Raw genomic sequence first — 20023 nt, forward strand, 5'->3', positions numbered from 1 at the left:
ATTATGCAAGGTTTCTTTCTTACAGTAAAAGAATATGAAATCAAGTGTTGATTATATGCTTCTTTAAAAGCAATGAGTCATGCCTTTGTGTATATGAACAAAGAAAAAAAAAATGACACAAAAACCAACATTTTTGGCTATAAACAATGATCTTTATTGTTTATGAAACAACATAAAATACTTTACAAAAGTCAGTAGCTTTGACTTCTTCACTGGCAAAATTTCTTTTTTCATAGAAATATGACAATTTTTCCCGCCAAAATTTTGAAAGGTTTACAAATTGATACAGTTATTACTATGAAATGAACTAATAAAAAAAAGAGACAAACAGAAGAAAAAAAAAATCAGAAACAAAACCCTAAAATTTCAACAGTTCCATGTCCATAGATTCCATATAATGAACCATTTTATATTGCATCTATAAATAAGGAAGCAGTCAAAAATAAAGTCTAGCTTGCTCCTTTGTTGAATTATTTCTTGTAATAAAGACTCTACAGTAGTTACTACAAGAGATATTCAAACTTTAGTTTCTTTGAAAAGTGCCAGTATTTTTGAACATTTTCATAACAGAGTTACTTTATTAGTCTGGGTCCTATCTGATTGACTTGTTTTATTTTTGTAGTCAGTATAAGAAAGTGTGCTAATGGAGATTAATGGTTGGAATTAATGTTTCTAGACATGTTTCAGCAGTTTCTAGATAAGATCCATACCACAGGATTCCATTAACAAGGAGCAAAAGGAAAACAATTTTTGCTACAGCATTAAAAAGAAAGGGGTTGATTTAATTTGAGAAGATAGTAAATAATAAAACGCTGTCATTTAGTTATACTTAAAACAGAATAACAAATTGCCCTGAATTTTACTTTTTTCTTTGGTGTGAAAAAGTGAAAAACCAAGTAAAAATTACTGATATGAAGAAAATTCTCTTTTGATTTAATCAAGAAACTTAGATATTATGACTGAGTGTTGAATTTAATATGTAATCTCTAAATTTAATGTTATATAAATTGAACTATATCTGAATATTCTTGGTTGTGAAGAGAGCAGCCACTCTTAAACTTATTTCTAATAGAATATTATGTCTTTAACTCCATTTGTTATAAAGACAGGATTTTCTTATTCATATCAAGTGATGAGGACCAACTTAATACCATTTATAATTTTTGTATTGACTAAAACAGCTTAACTGTAAGATATGAAAAAGTTCCAAAATTAGTTTGTTTTTCTATAATCCAGCTCATAACATTAGCTTCACAGATTGTCAGCAAAGTTAACTTAAAATTGTAATGTTAAACAGGTAAGAAGACGAAAGATAAATTAATATATCCCTACTTCAATTTCTGTCTTTTACCAACAAACTAACTTCTTACAAAAGAAACAAAAATGCATGAAAAATTTATCAGTTACTGATAGAAACTTCCCTATATATATTTTCAATGTTTGAATGAAATGTTTGAAGTAGGCAAAAGGAAATCAAATTAAGCAGAAGTTGGGCGGAATAAATCATTTTAAACAATTGTTACTGTCAATCTATTCACTAGAGTGGAGATCATAAACAAGATATGTAATTTATTTCATCTTTCCATGAAACCGAGTACAAGTTTCAATCTTTAAAAGTTGGAATTATAAAGCAGCCACTAGTTTAATAGGTAACATAGAACACAGAGATAAGAACCAATTTCCAGTGAAATGATTGTTTGGTACATGGTGGGATTGTAATATGAAGCCATCAAAAATAAAACAAAATAACTGGGTTTATTCAGCCAGTACAACAGCCAGGTGAGATGTAGAGCAGGGAGACAGTCATGGAATTAAAACAACACATACACATAGGATACATATACACAGACACACAGGACACATTTCCAAACAAACATAATAACTTCACAGTTGAAAGATTAGTAATAAACAGAAAGAATGCAATATATTTTGAGGGATTATTAGGAGCCATGAAAGTAAAACATTGGCAAATTTGAACCAAAGCTGGTTACAGATTGTGAAATTACGATAAATACTCTGTGGAAAGTGTGTGTGTGTGAATGATAGTGACAGGAATATACACCTCATAATATCTAACGTGCTGTCATTAAAATATTTCTTGAGGATTAGTTTGTGTTATTAAGAAAATATGAAAGCAATAAATTTGTATAGTTTATTACTATTTCTTTCATTCTTTTAATTACAGTGGTTGCTAAGAATAGCTGAACCTATATGCAAATGTTTTGTCTAGTGATGAATGGGAGAGCAATAAGAAAGAAGCTTTAAATAAATCAAGATATTACAAGCTTTTCCTAGTTCGTTGATGTAACTAAAAACTATATACATGGCATGGCAGTGACTAAGGAAAGTAGTTGGAAATGACTTTTAAGAGTTATAACATACATTTTGTTTCACAGAATAGTTATACTCCTGTATAGTAACAGGCAACAACAATAATAAACTAAAAGTTTATAACATAGCAATAGCAGCTGTACATTAAATAGTATCACATTCCCCAGCTATCTCACCAAAATAAAATGGTACTGTGTTGATGAATTATACCCTATAAGTATTGCAAAGTGTTTAGCAGAAACTATAGAACAGTAACTAAACATATAGAAGCTGGTGACATTGGCTGAATATGTAGAGGTTTACATTTGGCATAAACTAATAGTTCCATCGTTTATGTCTTTCAGCACAACACACGCAGCTAGGCACTTTCTCTTTTTTTCTTGTTTTTTTTCTTCTTCTTTTTCTTTTGAAAGCTAAAAAAAAGGCACTGAATTAAGTTGAAAATAAAATATATGTGCTTGCTTGCATGTGTTCATATATATATCTCTTAGGCTGTAGTGCAGCATTTTGCTGGGTGTATCTAGAATTGTACTTTGCATCTCGGTGATTGGTTTGCGCATTGATATAATGAAGACAAAGCATTGTGTAGTAGATAATTTGAAAGCTGAATCTTTTCTATTTTCTTTTGAGTAAACAATTAAAAAGAAGTGTTTTACATATCTACTAAGTATGTATGTTATACATAGTATCTCCCCAACATAGCTGCACTATATATATGTATGATAGACTGACTATATATTCTACTGAAGCATATATGGAACATTTCAAATATATTTGTTACTATTATAAGAATATATATATATATATATATATATATATATAATTTGTAAGTATTTTATTTAAAAATTAAAGCAATTAAATTGAATGGCTGATTTTATTTTTTGCTATTTTAAAAAAATTTATTTAATAGTGAAATAACTATTTACACAAATCACAATATTTACTTGTAAAATAAACAACTATCTTTTCCAAAACTGAAAAAGAAGATAGATAAACAGATTTCTCTTCCTTTTCATCAGCAAAGATATTGACAAGTGACACACAGACATGTAGATTTATTTGAGCAAGAGCAATCTCAGTTAATTTTGCATGAGCATTAAGTAGCAGCAATTTCTGGAACATTTCCTTTCAGTTTCATGAGCATGAGGAGAGCAAAGATCTGTATATTTTTTTCTTTAACAAAAGGCAAGCAACAGGAAAGACCTGTTGGAAGAAACAGCAGCAGAGGCAGCAATTAGAGACTTCATTTCAAAATCTCTTTAGGGATAGACTTATATATGACTAACTTTTCGACTGTGTATCCATGGTAAGTACTTTAAGCACGGGCCATGGCTTCAGTGATCTTGGTGAGAATCCACTGCAATTAAAAGGAGATAATGAAAGTCACATATGTTAGGCTACAACAACTGGTCAGCATAAAAGAAGAAATAAAAAGGATTAAAACGATTGGTCAATAAAGGCAATTTTCTTATAAATATTAAAGTAAAAAAATTGATAATTTATTTAGTCAGTTTACTTCTGATTTCTCACAAGCTCACTCACACACACATGGCAACTGCACATTTTAATCTTGCTTAAAACATGCAAGCAATTGCTATCTCTCTTGCTTATGTATGTTTTACACATGATACGAAAGACATGAAAGCATATCACATTCTTGAAAATGACAATGTATTCGCCATATCCTGAAAGTGGATCACAAATAGTAAAAAAAAAAAAAAACCATTCATTTCTTTATTAACTTGTTTGCATGCTTTAGAAGTAAATGGATACGATTTTAAACTGCATCTGGTAGTGGGGCCCCTGGCTCAAGAATTCCAGAGTTTTGAGAAGTATGGGACCACCTCTTAGCCACTATTGTTTCCAGGTCTACTCTGACCCAGAGTAGTAGAACCTGTCAGGATTCCAGCTATGGGTTAAATAGCACGTAACTACCCAAGTCAGGGTTTATTGAAATGATGGGATGCAGCATGATGGATGTGAACTATTTTGGCAAATGAATCTTAAGGAATCAATGGCGAATATCACTAAATGCTGAGCAGATGAACAGATAACAAACCATGAATGGTTAGGATCAACCAGTTCAGTTAGTGAACTACTATCATCTACAGTTGTGGCATGTGCAGATGAGATATTTTAGCAAGTGAAAGACCAGTATGACTAAAACCCAAACCAGATGTTCATGCCACATTGCTTGATCAGGACGTTTGCATAGAGGAGTTGCATTGGTCTAGGCAAGTTGCCTGACCAGATGACACTAAAGACATGAAAACATAACATATTTTTGAAATGATGATTTATTTGGACCTCAAACATTATCTATATGCAAGACAAGTTGTTAAGTTTAGCAATGGAAGAGATGAATGCAGTTTGTCTCAGTACAAGTTGTATGAAACTCTGGTGTAGATTAAAATTTCTAGTTACCACACAGATAAATTTATTAATTGTAAACACTTCCATTACAAGTGTATATTGATAACTCCAGTTGTAAGATGTAAGCAAATAATCTGTGTATGTGTGAGTGTGTATGGATATTTATATATTACACACAAGCACACCCATCTATATACACGTGCATGCATATATATACACACTCACTTCAAAAGTTACTGATTAGCAGAGTCATTAGAACATTGGATATCATGTGTTGTAATATTCTGGCTCTCTGAGTTCAAATCTAACTGAAATCAACTTTGCCTTTCATCTTTTCAGGGTTGATAAAGTACCAGCAGAGTATGATGCAACCCTCTCTCCCTTTATCTATCACATTCTTGATGTTCCATTGGGTAAAGTGTAGCAGGGCCAAGATAGTATCTGAGCCTGCTTATGGCGACATAGGTATACTGTGCCATTCCTGTTTGTGAGAGAAGGCTGTTTCTAATTCTTCTAAATTTCATAGATCATAAACATCAATATATTTAATAACAAAACAAAACATTAGGGTGGGTTACAGCTGAATAAAAATATTCACCACTTCAAGAGCCAGTTATAAACAAGAAATCTTTTTAATATGAACTCACAAAACTCTTCTTCCTCATGTAATTTCCATAGCCCTCATATTTACCATTTCAAATCTCTTAAAAAAAAATGACACTCAAAAGCTATGTATACATTCAGACACTTAGATGCCTCCCTACTTCACTGTATGAATATATCTGGAGTTTAAAAGATAGCAGCATTAACAATTATAAAATTAATGGGTCCATTATAAACATGTGTGACCCCAAAATTAATGGGATCACTACGAACTTGTGACTAGATGATAGCAACAGTGAAAGACACATTAAGATATTGTATTTTTAGATGTACTGGGACAGAATGGAGCGTCTTTGATAAGCCTTCTAGTCCAAGGCTGATCAGGGTCTGAACATCAAAAACATCATATTGCCTATTATTATACTATTTCATCTTTATGGAAAGTGATGCTCTGGCATGGTTGCAATATATGTATACATTAAAATAGAATAGTTAGGGTGAATCATTATGTAATATTACTTCTAATAAGCAAATAACAAAAGTGAAAAAGTGAAAATAGGACAACAGTTTTACCTTATATTTTGGGATTATGACCTCTTCCTCAGGACACATGGAGAAATGAATGATGGAATAGATCATTGCCCAAATATGTAGGAGAGGAAGATGGTGACAAGTAGATTGGTGTTGTTATAACAACCAATCTGCTTCATGTAGCTCTTTTCTGTTTTTAAACCTGGTCTCAGCTTTTTAATAAGGATGGCCTTGATGTTTCTAAAATTGTCTGTGAACATCCCTGATAGATACTGTGAAATCCTAGGTCTGGCACTTCTGTAGGGGTTTGTGGTTTGAAGTGTTTTTGTGCATATGTTCTTGATGCAAATGTGCAGTTTTCTGGTGGTGCTCCCAATGTAGGATGCATCACATTTGCTGCAGGCAACCTCATATACCAAGCACATTTTGAAGTTGTTGATGGGGCAATTAGATAGGGCACACCCCATAATGCTGACAAAGCTACCAACACAAAGTGGTTCCACAAGTTCTTAATAAACAATGGCCATCCTTCATCTTTTACCAAATGACTGCATTTGAACAATGCTGAAGTCAGTAAATTTCATAACAAGGTCTGTACTTCCAAATCTGATATGAGCTTCCTAAAATTATCCTATTTTAGTGACAAAACCATTGTTGCTAAGCATCATGTGATCCACAAGTAGGGACTTAACACTATAGATGGTGTACACTGGAGGAAATTTTTGTCTAGAACTCATACTACTAACAACACACACACACACACTTACCTCTTTCACTTTTTGATCTTGTATCATCACAACCTTTTTCGGCAGATTGCTGCCAAAGAATTTCTTTTTCTCCTTCTCCTGCAAATAAAGTTAACATTCTCTAGATAAAATAATTATGGCAGATAAAGCATAAATATTCGATTAATTGATTTATGCTCTATTTAACGATCAACTTTAATCTATTATATTGAAAATGAATTCATACAAACAAGTTGGTAAGTCAATATATCATTATCGTCATCACCATCATTTTAACATTTACTTTTCCATGCAGGCATGGGTCAAATGAAGTTTATTGAGGCAGAATTTCCATAGCCAAATGCCTTTCCAGTTGCCAGTCCAGGTAATATTTCTGTGTGTTTTCATGGAAGATTGGAAATGAAGAACACTGCTTATGTAATGGTATTTTTCAGTTTTAATCTTCCATAAGAACACACACACACACATATATATTCATACACAGTAAGCTTCTTTCAGTTTTCCATCTACCAAATCCATTCACAAGGCTTTGGTCGGCCTAGGGCTATAGTAGAAAACACTTGCCCAATGTGCCACATGGTGACATCAAACCCAGAACCATGTGGTTGGGAAACAAACTTGTTCAAACTGAGTTCAAATTCTGCTGAGGTTGGCTTTGCTTTTTATACTTTCATGGTTGATAAAATAAGTACGATTTGAACAGTGGGGTTGATGTTATTAACTTACCCTCTCTCCCCAAATCACTGGCCTTGTGCCAAAAATTTGAAACCAAAATTTTATTGATAAGTGTAGAGGAGAGAAAAGAAATAAAAATACAGAAATGTACTTACTTTCAGGATGATCTCTATTCCTTTTGTATGAGATTTTGGAGTCTCTCTAAGTTCACTATAAAGGTGTGTCCACTCACAGTCCCAGTGGCCAAAGATTTCACCACGGTTAGCAAATATGAGACGTCTGAAATAAATAATGATTGAGTTGTTGTAGAAAATATTAATTAAAAAACAAAGACAAAATACAACTGAAAATTATTTTTATCAATCATAAATAAATGGTCCATTTTTGTGATAAGTCAAAACATGCTGACACAATAGAATGTAGTACTGACTTGTAAAAACATTTAGTACACTTCAAAGTATATTGTGTTTGCATAACGAAGTACCATGTACCTACAAATCTTTGATGTTTACAAACCAGTTCCAGGAATGTGTCTAATATGTAAATTGGTATATCTAACAACACCACTATATAAGCAATGTGTTCAGAGGTAAGAGTGGGTTAGACGAGTGCTGATGAAGGGGCAACAATCCCTGAAATATGGTATATACACTAATTACCCACTTTTGTTTCTGATCTCATTGCTTGTTTATATCTGACATCTCGATATGAAATATAGCAAAAATCAGTGCTGGCTATAGTTTCTATAGAATATCTGTTGAAACAACTTTAACAAAAAAAAAAATAGTTTAACTCTATCACCACTGAGTGCAGGGAGAAAACTAGTGTCTGGATCTGAGCTCCATACCCAGAATACACACACCTCTCAGAAAATGGTGATATTTGGAATTGGCAGTCTGTGAATTCAATACCAAAGAACCATAGCTCTTCCTTTTTATCACAGTATGCTTGAAACCTTGTCTTCAACAGAATCTTCTAAAAGTTGAAATAGCACATCAGGTACAAATAACCCATGATTTTGTAATTTATTTTTTTTCTGGAAATATTTGAGTGCAGTGAGCTTCAACATCGTCTGCTTTCTATACTGGCATGGATTGGACGGTTTGACTGAGAACTGGTAAGCCGGGAGGCTGCACCAGGCTCCAATCTAATTTCGCAAGGTTTCTACAGCTGGATGCCCTTCCTAACGTCAACCACTCCAAGAGTGTAGTGGATGCTTTTACATGCCACTGGTACAGGAGCCAGTCAGGTGGCACTGGCATCAGTCACACTTGAATGGTGCTTATTATGTGTCACTGTCATGGGTGCCAGTCAAGCGGCATTGGCATTGGCCAGGCTCGAATGGTGTTTTTTACGTGCTACTGGCATAGGTGCCAGTCAGGTGACACTGGCATCGGTTACGCTTGAATGGTGCTTTTTATATACCACCAGCACAGGTGCCAGTCAGGCAGCACTATCATCAGCCATGACTACAATTTCACTCGGTTTAACAGGTCTACACAAGCATGGCAAATTGCCCAACAACTGAAGGGTGCTTTTTTAAATGGGCCAGTTATGCAACAATGGCATTGGCCACGACTACAATTTCATTTGACTTGCTGGGTCTTCTCAGGCACAACATATCTCCAATGGTCTCAGTTGCTTGTCATTGCCTCTGTAAGGTCCAACATTTGAAGGTCATGCTTCAGCACCTATGTCTTCCTGGGTCTACCTCTTCCACGGGTTCCCTCCACTGTTAGGTTACACTTCTTCACACAGCAATCCTCATCCATACGCATCATATAACCATACCAGTGCAGTTGTCTCTCTTGCACGCCACATCTGATGCTTCTTATGTCCAACTTTTCTCTCAGGGCACTTACACTCTGTTGTGTATGCACACTGACATTACACATCCAGCAGAACATACTATCTTCATTTCTTTCAATGGTCACAAAATTATAAAACAAGAAAAATATTCAAAACAACACCTAAAATAGCACTGTCTATGAGCAAACATTTGTAAACAGCTTCATTTAGCATTGACGACTTATCTTTATTCTGATTGACCAAATTTTAACAAGGGGTTTGCCAATTCCTAACTATATTGGGAATTCAGCAGAGGTCAAGTCTGAAATTTTTGGTCAATCATGAATATGATACAAACAATGGGTAGTAAAATGGGGAATTGTGTAGTTTATGTTTGTCTAAAGGGTATCTATAGTTTAAGTGGACTAGCTTGAAAAGTGAATCAAAATAGACTGCGGATCTCAGGGAACTTATTTTTGTTCACTGCAGATTGTAAATTGTTTAAACTAACTTCTAATCGGTGAAATATACTAAATATTAATCCCCCCTCCCACACACACACAAATGCTACAGATACAACTGTGTAACATAATTTTTGTTTTTGGGTAGCAACTGTTATTTCCTATTTGCTTATCCCTAAAAAATGTGAAAAATGGCTAATATTTCCTTCAAACTTTCCCTCTCAACACATAGCTATGATGCTCCCCCACTACTTCCAATATTGTCAGCTACTAATGGACATGCTCAAGTGGTTATGGTCAAGCAACTGAAAAGCAAATCTGAGGTACTGAGCAGAATATTTGCTATAATATGCATGAGGATATGTGAGAAAATATTTGCTAATATTCATTGGACTTCTAGGCAATGCAGTGTGAATAGCAGTTAACCAGTACTTTTGATAGCAGACAGTGTCTGTTGAAGTTTATTGATTTTCTTAATAGTATTGACAATAGCATTTAATTGGCTACGTTAAAAACTATTTTTTATTTTATTACATATATAATAAAGAAAACCACATTAAAATACAAATCCAAAAAGAAGAAAGCACAAACATGAGAAAAGAAAGAAGGAAAAAGAAGAAGGAAGAAAGAAAGAAAGAAAAAATATCAATTTAACACCAAGTGCCTCAATTGGTTGCACACTACAAGGTTGAATGTAACCTACTGATGTAAGCCAACCTAAAAAAATTAAAAACAAAACATTACAATTTTTTTGAACTTACTTATCTGTCACTAAAAGAACATTTTTTCCATCTTTAGTTACAACAGCATGAGCAATATATTCATCAGTGGCAGCATAAATTCCTTTCTCAGTTTCCTGAAATTAGAAGAAAATTTCATCAAAAAGGGATTAGATTAAAATAAACTGGACCCACCAAATAAACATGTAAAGATCCCCATTCAGAGGTTATATTGCAAAGAGGCTGCAACATGCCTGTAAATTGGGGAGCGGAGAGAGAGAGAGAGAGAGAGAGAGAGAGAGAGAGAGAGAGAGAGAGAGAAAGAGAGAGAGAGAGAGAGAGAGAGAGAGAGAGAGAGAGAGAAGGCCCCCCAAATATCTGATTCTTTGATACTGAGTCAAAATAGCAATTTTCACTTGGATCAAGACATTACAACACTAGTGTTATTTGGAAATACATGAAACAGAGAATAATACAATCTTGGATTTTCTTCTTATAAGGAGAAAAAATTGAATTTTTGTATAACATTTTGAATGTTTTATTATTGATATTATTATATTTTTTTTTGTTGAAAATGAACATCAGGCAGTCTGACACAGTAGGGATGTTTTATTGTATATAGTTCAGTATTTCACTGTTCTGAGTTCAAATGTTCAAATATTAAAGGAATTAGCTCAGCCTTTCACCTTTCTGGTGATTGATAAAGTAAAATAAATACCTTAGGAAATGAACAATGTAACAATTATTTTCTTCCCTTTACAGAAAAAAGAAATGAGTAGAAAGTTAATGTTCAGAAGAACAAGTGGAGTGTTACTTGAGCAACATGTTCTAGAGCAATGGTTCTCAGCCAGGGTCCAAATAAGATTTTTGGGGATCCACACAACAAAATAGTAAACTGGGGATCCACACTAGTATTTTAAGGGCCCCTGAAAAATTTTGCTAAGTTTCTTTCTTTAACATTTTATATGGTTCAACCTATAGAAGTTAATGTGTGCAAAACAAAATAGGAATTTCGAAAGAAGTTTTAATAAAACTAGCTTTTAAACATTGAATGGCTATGGGGGTCCACCAGAATAAAATAGTAATCAAAGGAGTCCATAGGTAAAAAATGGTTGAGAACCCCTGTTCTAGATAAAACAAACCCCTAAATATTATGAAACATGATATATTAGTTTCCTAAGCAACACTGATGTTCCTATTATTGAGCTTATCAAATAAAGCCCTTCATCTGTTGACATTTTAAAGAGCTGTCTCTCTCTTAGTGAATTGATTCAAATATTAAGTAGCATTACTTGTAAAATTGCATAGCCTTCAGCTTCTTGATGATTGTATGGCCGGATTATCAAGTCATTATGGAATCGACGTGGTGGGCGCAAACGGCGGATCTCATCTGACATTTCAGCAATTCTATACAAAAAGCAAAAAAATGGAAACAATAAAACCAGCCTAGGAACAGTTAAGAAACAACTATGATAACAACTATATTACAACTTGTTATACATTTGTTACATGACTAAGGTGCTAGACCAGTGACCAAAGAGTCATTATGTTACAGTTATTCTATTGTACTGATGACAAAACACAGTTCTACTTGTTTCAGTTTATTTTTGCTGATAAATTTTACTCTTTCGAACAAATTATCTTCATGTTTTAGTTTTTAATCACAACATCCAATTTAACAAGCAAGATGAAACTTGTCACATAAATAAATGCTAAAACACCTCAACAAAATGACAATTTCCTAATAGTAGACACAACAGAACTATTAATACAAACCTGCGTATACTGTCAAGGGAGCTACTAGCAAAGTCAATCACTCCACTTGTCGGGCGTGTTACGGCACCAACTAAACCTTTACCAATACCTAGGTTTTGTTTAAAATAAAAGAAAACAGATTAAACAGAATAGCATTGTTTGCTCATAAATAATGTGTTAAAAGATTTCACAATAAAAGTCAAGAAAGTTGGAAATATTCCACAGATCACTGGATTATTGGGGGGACTGCCCAAGAAGTCTTCATGCTGTAATTCAAAGAAAGATACCCTATCCTAGGAGAGTATATGAATTCTTCACTGCAAACTTATTAAACACAACAGACTTACATTAATATTAATGAACTGTACCTTTCCATGGTACATACTTATTTATAATTAAATGGACTGAGATATTAAATGGACTGAGATATTAAATGTTAAGAATGTTTCTGTGAGTCAAAAATACTAATGATGCAATAGAGACCATTGACTGTTTCACTAATAGGTTGGTACTCAAAATGCAATCACCTGTGAATCAACATTTTTGTATTATTACCATATTTGATGGAATGTAAAACACACTTTTTGCCAAAAGAATTGACTCAAATAAATCACCCCGAGTCCTATGTGCAAAGTTGGGTCTCCCGTAAATTAATTTTGTCTCTGACACTACTATAGACTAATTTTAATCCAAACAGTCTCTTCTACCTAGCCTGACTCTGTAATAATACTATTTATTTAAACATTATTATTACTTGTACTGCAAAAGAAATTATGATAGCACAGGTATGGCTGTATGGTAAGAAGTTTGCTTCCCGATCACATGATTGTGGGTTCAGTCCCACTGTATGGCACTTAGGGCAAGTGTCTTCTACTCTAGCTTCAGGTCGACCAAAGCCTTTTGAGTGGATTTGGTGGACAGAACCTTAAAAAAGCTTGTTGTATATTTCCATATATCTATGTGCCATTGTGTCTGTGTTTGTCCTCAACCACTGCTTGACAACCAGTATTGGTGTGTTTATGTCACCGTAACTTAGCAGTTCAGCAAAAGAGACTGATAGAATAAGTAGTGGGCTTTAAAAAATAAATACTGGGGTTGATTCATTTGACTAAGAATTCTTCAAGGTGGTGCCCCAGCATGGCCACAGTCTAACGACTGAAACAAATAAAAGATCACTGACAATGTTCACTAGTTACCGGCTGACTGCTTTAAATATTACAGGCTTTAATGCACTAAAAGCTTTTTCCTTTGAATATGTGCTGCTGAAATTGGGGTACATCTAAAATGCAGTGCATCATTTATGCCATCACCTATGGTAATTAAGCAGAGAATAGGCAGAAGGTGTAAGTGAGTATATATTCCAGCTCTTTGCATTCTGAGTTTAATTCCTGCTGTGTGAAATTTGCCTTTCATTCTTCCAGGGTTGATCAATAAAGTACCATCTAAAGTGGTGGATTGGCTGAATCAGCAGAGCATCAAACATGATAATGTGATGTGGGATTGGTTTCAGCTGTCTGTGTTCTGAATTTAAATTTGCCATGGTTTACTTGGCTAGAAAACTTAATTCATCACTCTGTTTAACACTGCTGCCATGTCCCTAGGTACCTTTAGCAGAGTTCACGGGTTGCAAGCTCTCAGGCCAGATCTCACTTTTATGGAGTGAAGGGGCATACCTTAGTGGTTAGAGTATTTGGCTCATGATCATAAGGTTGTGAGTCTGAATCCTAGCAGTGCATTGTGTCCTTGAGCAAGACACTTTATTTCTTGTTGGTCCATTCCTTTCAGCTGGCAAAAGTGAGTTGTACCTGTAATTCACAGGGCCGGCCTTGTAACGTTCTGTGTCACTCTGATTTTCCTTGAGAACTACATTAAGGATATGTGTGTCTGTGGAGTGCTCAGCCACATGAATGAGCAGGCTGCTTGATTGACTGAATTAACTAGAACACTTGTCATAACCAATAGAGAGCCAGGCCTCTCTTCTAACTAAGCAATAAAAAAATTTGAAGATAGTGATACCCACTCATAAAGTCATCCAAGATTGGATGGAACTTGGTGAAGTTGATATAATTGACTTTGAACTTGGTTGGAGGCAAAATATAGGTTGGTGGGTTTTTTATTTATTTTCCAAAGGAGATACAGATCTAGGAAGCAATGAAAGGAAGGAAGGAAGGAAGGAAAGAAGGAAGGAAGGCAAGAAGGCGTGGAAAGACTATTTAGTACAGGGCCTAGATGGGAAAAAAGGAGTTTTAGAGTTTAGTTTAGCAGAGGATCTAAGAGTGATAAGATGAATGGTAAACATACAGAGTGTAATTATTTGAAGGAGGAATGGATTTGGAAAATTGAGAAGAACAATAATTGAGAGACTAAAATAATCATCTACACTTACCCTTGAAGAAACCTTCAACACCTTCCTTTTGGGCACCTTCAATGGGTTTTCGTACAATACCAGTAACACCATCGACTACACCCTGCAAATCAAAGCAACAAATATATTATACATGCATACATTCATAGACAAACATACATACATAATGTGTGTGTATGGAGATATATATATATATATATATATATATATATATATATATATATATATATATATATATATACACACACACACACACACACACATAATCGTGCCAGTAGCATGTAAAAGCACCCACTACACTCTCGGAGTGGTTGGCGTTAGGAAGGGCATCCAGCTGTATAAACTCTGCCAGATCAGATTGGAGCCTGGTGCAGGCATCCGGTTCACCAGTCCTCAGTCAAATCGTCCAACCCCTGCTAGCATGGAAAGCGGATGTTAAACGATGATGATGATGATATATATATATACACACACACACACACACACACACGAGTAATCACATAAATGTAAAATAAGTTGGAAAAAATAGTACTCGAATACTGAAGGTAATATGCTATTTTATTAAAGCTGCAAAAACATCACAAAAAAACTGTTACTCAGAGTTTAACATTCCTGCTTGTCAGTCAGTTGTAATTAAGGCTCTTAATCACAACTGTCCAACAAACGGGAACGTGAAACTCTGAGTAACGGTTTTCTTTTATGATGCTTTTGCAGCCTTAATAAATAAAGTATGTGTGTGTGTGTGTGTGTGTGTGTGTGCAGATATATGGCTTAGTGATTTGAGCATTGGGCTTCCAATCTCGAGGTTGTGAGTTTAATTCCTGGACTGGGCTGTGTGTTGTGTTCTTGCGCAAGACACTTTATTTCATGTTGTTCCAGTTCACTCAGCTGTAGAAATGTGTTGCCAGGGTGTGTCAGCCTATGCCTTTCCCTTGGACAACATTGGCAGCATGGAGAGACGAAACTGGTATGTGTGGGTGACTGCTGGTCTTCTGCAAACAACCTAGCCTGGACCTGGACTTGAGTTTCACTGGGGAACCATCTGGGACAATCTTATGGTCATTATATATGATTATATATATATATATATATATATATATATATATATATACATATATGTAGTGAACCTAATCCATGTTGGTTTTTTTCCCCCTGGCTCTCTTTTTTTTTTAATCTCCTTTAGTTTTTCTCTCTTCAGTGTTTCCATCATCCAATGAAGAAGCATGTCTAAAACATAACTTTTACTCTATAATTTTTATTCCTTCTTTGAGCATCAACCTAATAATACTAACTGTGAATGTCTTTCAAACTTTTAAACCCATGCCAGCATGGAAAATGGACAGACATTAAATGGTGAGGATGATGATGATGTATTTGCGTTTTGCTTTACATACATACATGTTTGTTATCAAATCAACAAGAAAACAGAAGGAATCTTCATTGATTTGTTTTCCTCTGCTTAGCAATATGCTTAAGTTTGGTGGGTAGTTTTATCTGAGTTGAGGGCAGCATGGTAGATAGGAAGTGGAGAGAAGCACAGCTGCTGCCCCAATGACAGCAGGAAAAAAGCAGGCCACGTTGGTGTGTATGAACACTTGCATGGCGATTCACAGAGTGAACACCAACTGATCATAGCAGCAGAAAGAGAGAGCGGCGGTGTGAACAAAAGTGATGAGTGCAAGGAGGAGAGATAGGTGTAGATGATGGCAGTGGTAGTAATGATGATAACAGCAGTGATGAAGGTGATGATCCAAGTCAATGATGAGGTAAATTTTCTTTGATGACTTACCATAACAAGTCCTTTTCCTCCACGGGCAAAACCTTCTCGGACATTGGCAGGGCGTTTATTCATAGCTTCTCTTCGTTTCTTCTGATATTCATCATCTAAAGTGAGGGCAGCAATACCTTTTCCCATAGCTCCAGTGATTCTTGACACAGCACCCGCAGCACCACCTACACCACAGACAGACAAAATCAGTTTGTTTGTGTGAATTGCATTGATGAACACAAATATCCTCTAAGAAGCAAAATAACAGAAAAGATTGTTTGACCTCTGACTAAAGATCAAAACAATCTCTAATTTGAAAAAAAAAAAAAAAAAAAAAAAAAAAAAAAAAAAATCGACATTTTGTTGATGTCATAAAAATTTATTAATTTTCAAAAGAACACTAAATAATTCTGTTTTGGAACAGTGGATCTTGAAGCATGTAAAGCTAGGCACCTGTGCCGGTGACAAGTAAAAGACACCTGTGCTAGTGACACATAAAATGCATCTGTGCCAGTGACATATAAAAGGGGCCTGTGCTGGTGACATGTAAAATGCACCCGTACTAGTGACATATAAAGAGGCACCCATGTCAGCGACATGTAAAGTGCACTTGTGCTGGTGACACGTAAAAGACACTCAGTATACTCTGTAGAGTGGTTGGCATGAGAAAGGGCTTCCAACTGTAGAAACCAAGCCAAAACATACTGGAGCCTGGTGCAGCTCTCCAGCTTATCAACTCCAGTCAAACCATCTAACTCATGTCAGCATGGAAAACAGACATTAAATGATGATGGTGATGATGATGATAATGATGAAATATTGAGTTGAAAAAGTTGAAGGTTGCTTATGGGACTCAAACTCACATCTCCTGTAGGTATAACAGGCATTCTACCATGGTCATCTTTCGACTTTTTCTATCTGGAAGGGTTTTCAACCCAATATTCATATGCTATTATTTATAACTTCAAGAGCTTCAAGATCTATTGTTTGCCACCCCCAAATCGACAATATTACAATTACATAATAATTTTTAAATTATACACAAACATCACAAATTTACAGAAGGGAGTGAAATTGTGTGACGTTCATGTCTTTCCTAAGAACCTTAGCTGGAATATATAAAATGAAATCAGATTACTGACTTGACTTGACCGAAAATGGTGACTTAATTAAATTATACTGAGTTAATAAAATGCATCATGCATTGAATCAAGTAATAAAGGAGGTTATGAATTATAATAGGTTAGATTCTAGTAAAATCATACTCAGATAACATCAACTAGTTTTCTTTAAGCTAGACAAGCAGTGAGTTGTCTTTGGAGATACTTTTAAATAATCTCAGATGGTCCATTATCCCATTATGTAAAATTTTTATCATGTGAAGACTATGAAACTGGTCAGTTATCACATGAATACTTTAAAGCAGAATTGAACTGCCAGATTGAAATCTGTTTCACTGCTTTGAAGGCTGAATAGAAAAGTCTTTATTGATCATTGTACTATATAGATTCTGAAAAATCTGATAAACAGAACATTCTTTTTCCTAGTACTTCTGGTACTGTCAAAATAATTTGAAGAGTAATATATTCGATATCTCACCAACAGCATGACCAAATAAACTGCGGACTCCAAGAGCAAGTCCTTCAGCGAATTCCTCTGGTCCTTGAATGGCACCCTGAAAACAAACAATGATATATAAAAATATATGTATATATAAAACAAAAAAGAAAAGGCATATATGCACAATATATGAATACAAAAATAAATCAATATTACCTGATATGGCTCATAGAAGAGATCTTCTAAACCTTCTCCTAGGCCTCGTAACAGTCCAAATGGGTTGCCTAAGACATCTAAGCCGAGTACCAACACATACATTTGTTTAATTGCCTAAAAACAAAAAAAAAAAAACAAAATGTATTTCTTAAAATATGACTCTTTTTTTTTAAAGGTATTCCATGTTTTTAAATTTGTTTCTCAAACTGAAAAGGATAAACTGGTGAAATCTAATATTAGAACTATACAGTTTAGAAAACTAGAAAGATAGCCCTGAAGTCAGTTCAAGCATTAACAGGTCTTGTTTTTTGTATAATTATTTATGATTGAATACTTGTTAGTACCAGTGACAAAGAACAACTGCTATCAACTTTAACCCATTTGCATTCAGATGATTATTCTGTCAAATGTAACGCTTATTTATTCACATTGTTTTGAATTAATCAAGCATTATCTCACAGCTTTGAGATTTCAATGATGTGATCGTTTATTTTTACAATGACATTATCGGGTAGGTGTGAGAGGCTGGATCTGGCCAGTATGAACACGACACAGGTAGAATATTTGGGCTGGATATAGCTGGTTTGAATGCTAAAGGGTTAAATATACTGAGGTAAGTAAGTGAGCTTAATGGCAAATCACAATGAAGGAAGGTACAGAGTTAAGTTTACAATAGGATTCAGATTTATGTCTAATAAATGTGTTATTTCAACTATTTATTCAGTTGTTATTAATTTATTCTTTTTAATTAATTGATTATAAGTCAATGGTGTGGTAGAGACTGAGATTCGATAGAGTGGTGAACAAGTGCTTTGCATCAATATACTGCATCTGACGGCTTACAAAATACACTCTTTTCCTAAAAATGTCTAAAAAAAAATCATTTCAAGTCTTGTGTGTGAAGTTGCTTTAAATATTACATGCTTTAATACACTCCAAAGTTATCTCTTGAATATGTGCAGCTGAAGTTGGGGTGCGTTTCATCTAATATGCTTGTGCATCTTTTATTCAATCAAATATGGTAATTATATTCTTTAACATTCTGAGTTCAAATCTTATTAGGGTTTGCATTGTCATTTTCTGGAACCAATAAAATAAGTACCAGTCATACATTGGGTTAATATAATCAAATATGATCAACCAATATACTGCTAACATGTAACCCAGTACAGACTATTGCATAGTCAGGTTGTTGGTAAATAAACAGACAAACCCACTTGCTTGGTGAGGAAGGTGATTGTGGACATCCTGTAGGATGATCTATCAAAGGGCAGATGAACTCAAGTGAGTCAATGATAATCAAATAATGTGTACATATGCACATTATATATGGGTGTGTATATTTAGTAGCATGTTCTCATTTCATTCTAATTAGTCAACGAAGAAATAAGTAACCTACAACTTCAAAGTTTGTGGCAGCAGGTAATAGGGACAAGTGGTGAAGGTACCAACATACTGTCATGTTTGGCTACAAGTCATGATGCAGGGCAAATATCTAGAATGATGTTTTATGGCTGGGATAGCCAACCAAGTTAGATGGTACTGTAAAGCCTGGAAATCCTTTAGCTATTTCAGAAATCTCTTGTATTCTCATACAAGCTCAGATGTCTTGATTATACTGTTTAATATGATTTTTATCCTTGGGTAGCAACTGTTATTTCCTATTTGCTCATCCCTAGAAAGTATGAAAAATGGTTAATGTTATCTTCAGACTTTGCTTTGGTTACATTTATTCCAGCTCCAAAGAATCCCTCTCAACACATGGCGATGATGCTCCCCCACTACTCCTGCTCATAATTAGAGATTTACATGTAGTCAGCCACTAAGGGGCATGCTCAAATGGCTAAGATCAAGTAACTGACAAGCAAATCTGTGGTATTGAGTAGAATATTTGCTATAATGATATTTCTGCTTCAGCAACTCAGCACTGAATGTCAGAAATGTAATGGAAAATAGGTCAATTTGAAAACATTGAAGTCCAGGTCACAAAAGCAAAGTTTGAAGGGAATAGTTGTCACTTACTTTGATTTCTAGATAGAAGCAAATAGGAAATAACACTTACTGACCAAAGACAAACAAATTTGTTACACTGCGTATTTTGCGTAAAAGAATGAGAGTAAATCTGATGTATG

The 20023-nt window shown here is 34.6% G+C and overlaps 1 protein-coding gene across 6 annotated transcripts in view; it reads right to left on the reverse strand.

The window, feature by feature from the left end:
* Positions 1-3203: 3203 nt before the first annotated feature.
* The window catches only part of LOC106874512 (intermembrane lipid transfer protein VPS13A), a 265132-nt gene continuing 248312 nt past the window's right edge, over positions 3204-20023 (reverse strand). For all 6 annotated transcript variants that reach the window (XM_089365902.1, XM_089365901.1, XM_089365898.1 and 3 more), the window contains 10 exons: positions 17892-18005; positions 17715-17790; positions 16137-16300; positions 14369-14450; positions 12004-12091; positions 11520-11634; positions 10270-10364; positions 7415-7538; positions 6606-6683; positions 3204-3688 (listed from right to left, as the gene is read on the reverse strand). In XM_089365902.1, coding sequence (XP_089222028.1) covers positions 3647-3688; positions 6606-6683; positions 7415-7538; positions 10270-10364; positions 11520-11634; positions 12004-12091; positions 14369-14450; positions 16137-16300; positions 17715-17790; positions 17892-18005 — 978 coding nt within the window. In that variant the 3' untranslated portion in view covers positions 3204-3646. The remainder of the gene's footprint in view (positions 3689-6605; positions 6684-7414; positions 7539-10269; positions 10365-11519; positions 11635-12003; positions 12092-14368; positions 14451-16136; positions 16301-17714; positions 17791-17891; positions 18006-20023) is intronic.

Source organism: Octopus bimaculoides, chromosome 18 (assembly GCF_046866305.1).
Source record: "Octopus bimaculoides isolate indiv1 chromosome 18, ASM4686630v1, whole genome shotgun sequence".
Taxonomy (NCBI): Eukaryota; Metazoa; Mollusca; class Cephalopoda; order Octopoda; family Octopodidae; genus Octopus; species Octopus bimaculoides.